The 11,549-nt window shown below is 36.9% G+C and overlaps 1 protein-coding gene across 2 annotated transcripts in view; it reads right to left on the reverse strand.

Annotated features, from left to right (window-relative positions):
- Positions 1–699: 699 nt before the first annotated feature.
- il1rap.S (interleukin 1 receptor accessory protein S homeolog) overlaps positions 700–11,549 on the reverse strand; it is a 109,187-nt gene continuing 98,337 nt past the window's right edge. The window contains exon 11 of one of the 2 annotated variants that reach the window (XM_041564752.1): positions 700–2,173. In XM_041564752.1, coding sequence (XP_041420686.1) covers positions 1,449–2,173 — 725 coding nt within the window. In that variant the 3' untranslated portion in view covers positions 700–1,448. Of the gene's footprint in view, positions 2,174–10,025; positions 11,104–11,549 lie in introns of those variants that run through there. The other variant, XM_018265613.2, reaches the window with a different exon arrangement.

Genomic DNA, 11,549 nt, shown 5'->3' on the forward strand with positions numbered 1-11,549 from the left:
TAATATTCTCCTTTATATTACTGTGTTCTATTTGTTCCTTTGTTTCTCTCCAATCAAACATTTTTTACTGTTGACCATTAAAGGACAGGAATAAAAAAAAAAGGACAGAAGCTGAATATTTTATTTGCTCATTACTTTCTAAAACTGCTTTCCTTTATCTGTTGCTCAAAGCTTTCAAGCTTTCAAAGAAATGCTGATGTCTCCTTTATTTCTAAATTACACTGTTTACACAGCAAATAATTCACCCTACCATGTAAAATGCCATTCCTAACCCAACAAGTGTATTTTTTTAGTTGTAATATTGGCGTGTAGGCAGCCATCTCAGGTAATTTTGCCTGGTCATGTGCTTTCAGAAAGAGCCAACACTTCAGGATGGAACTGCTTTCTGGCAGGCAGTTTCTCCTACTTAATGTAACTGAAGGTGTCTCAGTGGGACATGGATTTTTACCATTGAGTGCTGTTCTTATAGCTACCAGGGACCTGTTATCTGGTTACCTTCCCATTGTTCAGCTATTGGGCTGCTGAAGGGAGGGGGTGATATAACTCCAACTTACAGTGCAGCAGTAAAGAGTGACTGAAGTTTATCAGAGCACAAGTCACGTGACTGGGGGCACCTGGGAAACTGACAATATGTCTAGCCTCATGTCAGATTTCAAAATTAAATATAAAAAAATCTGTTTGCTCTTTTGAAAAACGGATTTCCGTGCAGTCTGCTGGAGCAGCACTATTAACTGATGCAAAACATGTTTTCTCATGACAGTATCCCTTTAAGAGCCCTAGTCTTTACATAAATGGTGATTCTGACTATGCTTACCTTTGCTTGAAATAAAATCATAACATTGATGTTTGCAGAGGTGACATCTGGCCCCATAAGGTATCACTCGGCCTTTGTGCCTATTACCTTTGCTCATTTTGTTGACCGATTATGTTATATCTATGTTGATTAGATGCACTAAAGAAGATTTATTTTCTTTGCAAATGCCTGTTAAGGTTGGCAAGTGTGAATAGGTTCATTTAATATGCCATATAGTAAGATGGGTAGCTACAGAAAAAGCCAGAAGTCCTTTGAACTGTTGGGAGGCGACAGTGTGTTTTTGAACAGGATAACCAGCTCACGTACTGAACACACACAGTTTGTGATTATAAAATGGCAAAGTATATTCCAATTCTTGTTGCAAAAACATGTGAACAGACTGAAGGTGTGACAACATAATGTAAGAAACAATGACAAAAGCGACTGGTCTGGAAAAGTTTTACAATTTGAGATATACAGATCACAAATGGTTGGCTCCATAGTGTATTGTTTGTCTAATATTCTAGAAACCAAATTATAGTGAAAAAACAATTCCCACCAGATTAGGAAATTTTGTCCAAGCCTCAGCTAAAGGTCCTCCTCTCCCAAAGTGTTTATTAGTTCACAAGGAGGTTTGGTTGCATTGTGACATTTGTTAAAGCACATAGAAGTCACTGTTATTATTAGACAGATCTGAGAATTGCTGGAGAGTGAAAGCTGACACTGGAGGTGGTGCTGGAGGCTGCTGGGTGGTGCCATTTTGAACCCAGTGGGTTTTATTTCTATAACTAACAGGTTTGCATAAATGTGTCTCCCATTTGGGCTTTGCACCCGCACTGCACTTACTACGCAGTCTGTTTTCACTATCACAATATGTCACACAGCACTGGCAGGCCTTTGTACCTCTAGGTCCATTTGATTTGACTTTACCCCCTTGGGGTAAATTTTTTTCCTTAGTACTTTGCACTGTTGGTGGAGTAACCAGTTCTCCTTTTAATCGTCTCTTCTTCTTCTGAATCTGGTCTAGGCTGATATCCGACTGAGAAGAGCAGCTTTCATTCCAGCTGGATTGAGTGGTTAAGCTACGTAAGGGCAAAGCCAATCGAAGTGCTTTCCAAAACTTTGAATTGTTTCTTCTGGAACTCTCCCCTTCCCAGTGAACATAGGGTATAGTCTCCTTGAGTTTTGCAATGGTGGTATTTGTTCCTTGAATTGGTTTGTATTCCACAATGATAAGACTAGTGCAGATAGAATTCTGGCATACCATACCTAGCTTAAATTCCAGCATGCTAATGCTTTTATCTATCAAATAGTCAGGGCTCAACACAACTATCATTCTTCGACTTCTCTGAATGAACTCAAATACGGCTTCCATTGTATCTAGTATGAACAGGGGGGTAATAAGTGGGATAGGTGGAATGAAAAGGGTGAAAGAAAGAAAAAAAGTCATGTTAAGGACAGTGTATTTTTAAAGTTTTGTGAGTTTCAGGGAAAAAGGCAATTGTTAGTAGAATAAGCTGCAGAGGAAAAAACAGAACAACGAAGAATAGGAATTAGTCCCCTCCCTTTGTTGGGAGATATCCGCTATCAGTAATTAGGAGAAGAAATAAAGCTGCCTGGAACAGTGAAAAGGTGAGTTAAAATATCATGGAATTTAAAGATGAAATATAATATGGCTCATTTACAATTGCAAAGTGCAATTTCAGGCTGCATTTCCCCAAAATGCCAGTGTAATTTCTGCAGTGAGTTGGAAATCTTTGGTAGTCATTTCCAGTATTTTTTGCTTCACTTGATGCATGCAGTTATGGGAACCCTGGAACTACTGCCACCCTCCACTATTTCCCTTTTACAAAAGGAGGTGGGACAGAACTAGAAGTGCTGAGCGAAATCATTGATAATAGCACAACTGCACTTGCAGTTCATAAGTGACTCCTAGGGGGTTATTTATCCAAATGTCAAAAACTCAATTCAAGTTTTTTTACTATAAAATCCAAATTTTTTTGTGGAAAAAAATATTTTTTCAGGATTTACTAAACCCCGAGGCTGCAAAAAGTCTGAATCCGAAAATCAGGCATCTCAGACCTACCGAGGTTGTATATAAGTCAATGGGAGAGGTCCCTATCTTATTTGGAAGTTTCTGTTGTCTGCAGTGGAATTAGCCCAAAAATCTGACTATTTTGGGGGAGAAAATTGTGCGATTCGGGAAAAAACTCAGAAAAATACGGGTTTTACACTCAATTTTAATGAGTTTGTCCCCAATCTGATTAAATCGTGCTTTTTGTTTTTTATAATAAATAAGGTCCAATCATGGATTCTAGTTTGGTCAAACTTTTTTTATTTAAATACTCCGAAAAATTGGGTTTTTGATATATATGCCCCTAATGTATGTTTAACAATGTCTGACGCATCTTGCATTCATTTTATCAGCATTTCCTTACAAGATCTCAACCTAAGATATTCTTTCTGTGCAGTTCAATGTCTGCATCAATATTCCTAGAAGCAAAACACTGTCGGTCCACTGAATCTGACCATTTGATCATTCCAGGATCCCCTTTCTTTCCACTTAATTGTTAAACTATAAAAATTTAAATATATATATATATATATATATATATATATATATATATATATATAACACCACGAAACAAGCTGAAATATGCTGTGATCAGCATCTGTTATGGAAATGGGGTCAAAAGCAATTAAGCAATTTAGCATCTGGCTAAGCACAAAAAATGGGGCTTTAAATGGAATACACAGCCCATCTTGCTGCATTATTATTTTAGAGAGTTTGATTGAATCTGAAATGGCTTTGAAATAGATTTGCGTGAATCTTCTTGACACATTTATAAGGCATGTGCTGAAATAGCTTCTCAAACATTAAACATATTTTAGTGACCAATCCACCAGTGTTCCAAAAACAATGGGGCTCATTTACTAATGCAGTGCAGCGCTAAAAAGAGCGCAGTGGCCTGACATTCGCCCAGCGCATGTGAGTATTTAATAATGTAGCGCACAATACCTTAACAGTTCGATTTGTGCGCTAATGTAGACGCAGACAGGTGCGACGTGTGAAACTGCGTATCATCTGTCGCAATGCTTATAATAAATTAATAATATTTAATTCCGCTTCATTGTTTTCTAATCTGCAATCTTGATTCCAATGTTGTGTGGCAGATACCACAAAGGTAAGGATTAGTTGTGCTTATGTATGAATGCGCTGCTTTAATTAGTTGCGTCACATATTGCGCATATTGCGTTCACTTAGACGCAAGTGTGTTTGTTTCTGTGCTAATATTTGTTTGGTTGCAAAGGTGTTTAGCCTACCTGAAACTCTTAAAGGAACCTTGGTCAATATAAACATGTTGGGGGGAAGGCGTGGTTAATCTGCACTTTACAGGGGTTGTGCAACATGAAATGCAAAAATGTGAATTAACTAGCGCAGCTGGGCAGGAATACACATTTTGAAGAGCGTTATTATTACGCCACAAAGAGCCAATTGTAAATATTGTGGTGCTGTTGCCCGGGTGCAGTTTTGCACATATACAGACGCAAATCTGCGATGACCGCAGTGCAAGCACATTGTAGCCACCCCACAGCCACGCCCCTCACAACCACGGTATAGTTTGCGACATAAATGCGATCGTGCTCGTGATGGCGCAGACAATCTTTTGCGTCCACTTATGCGCTGCACGGCTTTAATAAATGAGCCCCATTGTCTTTTTCGATACATCACTTGCACAATGACATCACAGGGTGTTCTGCAAATGCTTCAAAACTTTACCCAGGCTAATGAGCTATGTGGGGATGGACATAAGGTTTCACTGGGCGAACATAAGGAAATTAATTAAAATTAAAGGTATAGCAAGCATTTACGGAATATAATTTATAGTGTAGCACTAATAAAGAGCAAGCCAGGGACACCATTCATCTTATTCATTGCCACCCTCTGCCTAATTGTTTCCCTTTCACTGAATATTGAAGTCAGTATGCATATTCAATACTGTTGTCCAATGGGGACTGGTTTGTTTTGTACTTTACATATTTAATTCCGCTTCATTGTTTTCTAATCTGCAATCTTGATTCCAATGTTGTGTGGCAGATGCCGCTGTGCTCAAGATAACATATTCTCCTGGCATCCGTCTAAATCAGACATTACAATGATTCTCCAAGATGGGTTACATAATAAGAAAAGTACATTGTGTTATGGTTGTTAATAATTTATAGATGTACTTATCTTTAAAAAATTTAAAATCATTTTAATGAAATTTTTACTTTTTAACTCAAAGTTCTGGCCCATATCTCTTCTTCCATTGACCTTGGCTTTTTTCAACTATGCAAAAAAATACACAGCTCATTCCCTAGACTCTCTCCTATGCATTTTAGTGATGATGTTGTTTATTGGCTTAAAAATGCAATCTTTCAAGATTATTATTTCATCTTTTCATCAGGCATGTTGCATTATGAATTTACAGTCTAAATATAAGAGATAATATAACTGGTGAAAATATGTACATGCACAGTATAACAGATAAGCAGATCTCTTGGGAGAACTTAGACTCACAGTTTAAAGGGTAATTGACCTTCATTAGCAAACTGTAACTACACATAAAAACCACAGAATTGTGTTCTAACTTTCATAACCTGCAAAATTTTGTAAAATGGAAATTAGGGTGTATGACCACAAAATGGGCATGGTTGAAAATGTTTGCCGAGCTCCACATGCAATTTTTTTGTCCCTCTTTCTATTTCTATTTCCGAAATTTTGGGAGGTATGGTATGCAGTGGGGAAGTTGGACCACCCCTAAAGTATCCCAAGTAGGTTGGGACAGAAATACTGACTTGGATTCCTCTCCCGAGCAGGAGGAGTTTGGGGGTTTAAAGGCATAGCAACAACTGCAGGAGCAGCCCAGCTTGCAAACCCCCAAACAATTCCCTTTGCTGAGGATAATGTCACACAGGGCTGTTTATGGAGCTTAAAGCACCATATTTTGAAGTAGCCTGAAACAGCCCCATTATATTAACCCTGCAATCACCTAACAGCAGAAAAATCAAACAAGCATGAACAAGTTCCCAACAACTACACTCTAACACCTGCTTAGGATTTAGAGAGATTTGAAATTGCAAATAGGAGCAGTGCCCACTCAGATTCAAGGTACAACCAAAAACAAGATAAAGGTCATTTACGACCGCAAGTGCAGTATGGAAAGTGGAATTTCAGTCACAACCACCATGGCTTTTACAAAAATGTGTTCAGTCGCATGTGTGTGTTTTAATAAATCAGGTCCAATTGTGCTTAAAGTTTTTAGGGCTGGGATTACATAATTTCAGCATTAGCATCAAGATGATGTCTGTACATGATTATTTAGGCGCAAGCATTCTGCAACTAATGACACAGCCTGCTATTGGAATCCTGGACTACCACCATTTTTGAGTAGACGAACAAACCTATGCGGAAATGTGCAATGACTGCATTCATTTTTGCACAACTAAATGAGCCCTGATGAGTCTTAGCCAGGAATTACTGCCAAATAAAGCCATCTCTCACATCCAATGCTAATACTACAGTCAAATTGATCTTGAAATCGGACTAGGGTGTAAGGGTTCCACCGGAATAGACAGGACAGCAGGCTGGGGACCCTGTAACCATGCCTTGGGTCGATGGGAAAGACAGGAAAGTGGTAAAAACACATAAAGAAAAGGAAAAAAACCCTAAACGGAACATAAACTCATAGCTACAACCTCCACTGCATGAAAAAAACTGCTTGCAAAGCAAGAAAAAGAAGACTGCATGGGTCAAGCTAACTATATAGGTACAGCTCTGCTCTTATCAACTGCACAATGTGTGTATACCACAAATCATGACTTGCGGACTTGTTTTCTGGTTGTTGCCATTTTTCTATAATTTATGTATTAAAAATAAATGAGTTTTTTGACCCCATTGGGTTTCCTTGTAACATATCAGTTATCCTGTGGAGTTTCTAGACTGTTACAATGTGATATATAAGTTGCTAACATTTGTTATGTGTTTGAATGTTCCTACAATGTAATTAGTTTCTGGCACAGCTTGAAGTCTGGGAGCATGATCTGTAGAGACTGAAACTGCTCCTGCTGAGATATGTATTAATTAATGAATAAAAATGTAACAGTTTTAAACATTGGCAACCAGGCTTTCTGAGCTGCTACTGGGAAATATAAAAAGGGACAATAATAAACAAACAAGCAAATGGTAAAATATTCTATTTGTGGTGCACTATTTTAAAACAAGACATTTTGTGATGGTCAACTACCCTTTAACTTGTAAATGGGAACATTTTCCATTCAGTCACGGTGCTCTAAATACCTTTCCAGCTTTCCTTCCTCAGTTATGCACAACACACTATACTGTACATTACCCATGCTGATTTTTTTTATTACCCATGCAGATTATTTATGGCACATCAGAATGACTGTAACAAAATGACTATAACAAAAGCCCATTTTCACAGCATGTTTATTTACAATTAAGGGGAAAAAATTGGGAACAGATGTCAGTGTATAAAAAAGTTTTTTTCTGTATAAAAGGTTTTTTCTGACAACTTTTTACAAAAAGATGCTACTGATTAACAAAGAAGAAGGAGTTGTACCTTCTAAACTGTGAAGAAATTATATTTTATAGCACTTGTAGCTGATAAATACAGTTCTAAAATGTACAGTTATTGGGGGACTCCCACTTTTATTACCGGTGGATCACATGTAACCAATAAATATGCAAGGATCCAAAATGGCAGCTATACAATCGAATGACAAAAACATATATGCATATAAAATGGGAATTAAAGAAGAAAGGGTGCTACGTGATGCAGAGGGCTGTGGCCAACCGTAGGGGAAGAAAATTACATGATTAGGTAATTCCAAGCAGGGACTATTCAGCTGTTGTTGCACTGCAAAACCATGGAAAAACTGGTGTGAGTTGCAGTTTAACAACTAGAAGGTTACAGGTTGTGCATTCCCAATCTTTACACTGAAGACTTTTAACATATTTTGTCATATAATTTGTACTTTTCCCCACATTCCCCTCATGTGAATCCTCTTTGGTGTCCAAGCAAATATCCCCTCTGCCTACCTTATAAACAACCCTAAATGTAAGGGGCAGCTATTTGTTCATGTTTCCTCATGATAATAGTCACTTTAAAGGGGGTATGAACCAATTTCTGGGTCACAAATCTTATTTTCAGATTTAATTTTCAGTTAAAAAAAATTGTCCAAAAAGATAGTATAAAACTATATGCTAACTGGTATTCTCCCTGCATTGAGTACAAATAGGAGAAAATATCGGCCTTTTAAATAGAGCTTGGCATCATGTCCCTTTTAGCACCAGGTACAAGATAATAAACATGTAAACATTTTTAAGTTTTCATTAAAAAGGAATAAGTAGTCTACTTTGGCTCCTGTTTTCAATAAATGCCAATAAAAATGGTATAAAAACACATAAATACATCAGAATCTTTATTTTTATCACCTCTCCCAACAACTATCTCGGCAGTATAGTAAGCATTCTCTAAACATTAGCTTTAAACATTAGCTGTACAGAGAATGCTTGTGGCATGACTAGGCTGAGTACTTCATTCGGTTCCAACTTTGCATCCATTCACTGGTGCCTTACACTGACGGAAGGGATATTGGGGGTATTTAGGGAAATGTTTCTGTGCTGAGAATAAATTTCATTCTGATTTCGCTCACTAGAGGGTTTTTAAGACAGTAGACTGTATGGAAAGTGTATAGGTCAGCATTCTTGTTGGGGCTGCATACTCAGCAATTATATGCAATGCTTTAATGGAAAGCAAATAACTAGAGTGCCTGCTACAAGCATAAATAATTATTTAGGTAACTGCTGTTAAGATTTATACCATTTGCACAATGGAAGAATGCCTGCTGCCCAGTAGCAGTAGTAGCAAAACAGTGCAATAACAGACAATGATACCTGACCCTTCCTACTTATTTAAATTTTGCTTCCACTATTCAATGATCACTTTCCTTATTATTTAGTGTTTAAGGACAAATAAAGCTGGACAAGAATTGGCATCTATGACTTATATTTAAACTTACTGTTCCACCCCAATGGCACCTCAGTCCTATAGTAGTGAGGATCTGTGCACCAGAAGCCCACATTTGCTTCTCATGCTTCTTTTCTGCATGTTCTACAGAACATGCTCATATTGCTGTGGCTGATGTCAATCATCTGAACTTAGGGAGAGACACACATTATAAAAAATTAGTTATAACTCCCAAATTTATCTTTAGACTTGAATAAGTAAACAGACAGTATTTGCTCTGTACAACTCTACAGTGCTTCTATTTAGAAGCAAGCAGCTATTATACTCGCTGTATGCTGTTGCATAATATTGGCTGCAACAATTTCCATTGCCACCATGTAATGCATAGCTGGGATATTTACTAGCCTTGTATCATGTGGATGTTATAGGTATTTTATTTAAAGCTCTTGGCACAAACTACATTTTGTCCACCGTGTGAATAGTTTGCACAGAGAGACATCAGGTTTAAACTGCGAATAAAATGCAGACTATGCCACTAGCTTAAGCCTTATGTCACCCTGGGAACTGCTGAATTGTAGCTGGTTAGAAGTAGGTTTCATTGTTTCCTATACAGGATTGGGATTCATTATATGGAAACCTAAACATTTTTAGAAGTTTCCTTTAAAAATAAAATCAGTATCTTTTACTTAATTCAAACTATTATATAATTAACATTATTGGCGGCAAAACAATCTTATTGAGTCTATTTAATGTTTAAATGATTTTTTAGTGATCAAAACTATAGAAAGATCCATTGTGTTTTGGCACCTTAAAAAAAAAATTAAAAAAAATAAATATATATAATATATATATATATAACATGCCATATATATAACAAGGTTGTTTAGTCAATATTTGAATTTTAAATTGCACTCTAGCAATGAGCTTTTCTATAGCAGCCCACAGCACATCAAGCACTGAATCAGAAGGCAAAGATGGGATTTCTTGGGACAGAGATATAGATTGTTACCACCATACGGCTGTTATGCCTCATACTGTAAGTTCAGTGCATTAGGTACTAGGGATGCAATGAATCCAGGATTCGGTTTGGATTTGGGCAGGATTCGATCTTTTTCAGCAGGATTCGGCTGGATTCTTGTGCATGGCCGAACCGAATCTGAATGTAAATGAGGTGTGGGAAGGGAAATCGTGGGAAAACAAGGAAGTAAAAAACATTTTTCCCACCTTCTCCTTTTCTGACCCTAATTTGCATATGCAGATTAGGATTCAAATCCCAAAAAGTGGATTCAGTGCATCCATATTAGGTACAGAATAAGCAGCCTGTTCTTTTATCAGCTTTACCTTTATCAGTTTTAATCCTTTAAGAAAGATTTGCAGTCAATCAATTTCATATGCCAAAGTAAATAAGGAATAGTGAGAAGCCATATTCGTTCTAAGCCCTTAACTAAACTAACCAACAAACTGTCTTTAACTTTTAGATTTTTGATCATCTCTAAATAATAAAATAAATGGTATGAACAAATTATTAGCAATTTTCTGCCTTTCCTGGCTGGGAACCTAAACACTTAAAATGATGAAAAATACTATTTTTTGCTAACCTGAAACATAAAAATCATCTGTATGCCACGAATCTCCTAAAGAACTGCTCTTCTAGTTATAACCAAACTTCCATGGCAAGCCTTGCTAATATGAATCTTGTGCAGTCTGTTGAAGGTAACAGAGAATTTTGGAGAAATGAACACATTAGGAAACCTTATTGACAAAGTTTTGCCTATTTTGACAAAGACTGCCTATTAATAAAGTAGGTAATTGTTACTCTGTGCTGTCTCAGCATGAAGTATAACATTTTGTCTTTCATATAAAGGTTAATGGATGTTGTCACTGGTTCTGGTATCAGTTTTTCTCATTTCAGATCTCTGGGAGGATACAGCTCCATGTAGTTGTTACAGTAGCTTTTAGGTCGAGACTGCTTCTTTACAGGCATAGCCACATGGAGCTGCTTCCAAAATCTGCCATTTGGATACATAGATTTATCTCCTTTCCATTTAATCACACCTAAAACAGACTGAGCCAATTTTAACTCTTTAACCTTTTTACTACTTTTTATGGCTTTATACTGGATCAAAATAATACGGATGTTGCCCTGGGTGGCCATGTTTTCAAGGCCAGCTTTTAACTCCAGCAGGGTTTGTGTACCCTTTAAGACATAACTGGGACTAATTACAACAAGAAGACGGCGGCTTTTCTTAATGAAGTTCAGTGTCTCATCTGTAACAGCTGGGAAAAGAAAAGCAAGATATTAATGAATTTACACAGTGTATAATTTCTTCAGAAGCTGGCATATCAAAAACATTTAATGGATTCAAGGATTAGAATCATAATCTTCACACAATCTATTCAACTAAATTATTATTAGCAGATTAAGGCAATATCTTATTAAACCATATTGAACTTTGCACAGGGAGATGTAAACACATACTGCAAACTTTTAATGGCCGCTGAACATCAGAATGTCAAAAAATAAAAAGTCCATTGTATATACAACTTTATAATAAATATGAATCTTGTTTTGCACATAGCAGACTAGACTGTATCCGTAATTTCTATTTTTTTCAAAAGGACGACACATAAAACATCCTTAAATACTTGGAATAATAATACAAAGAATTACTTCATTGCCTTACAGACAATTTCAGCTGGGTTCAGCTAACGTATTGTCTGTA

Source organism: Xenopus laevis, chromosome 5S (assembly GCF_017654675.1).
Source record: "Xenopus laevis strain J_2021 chromosome 5S, Xenopus_laevis_v10.1, whole genome shotgun sequence".
In the NCBI taxonomy this organism is placed as follows: domain Eukaryota; kingdom Metazoa; phylum Chordata; class Amphibia; order Anura; family Pipidae; genus Xenopus; species Xenopus laevis.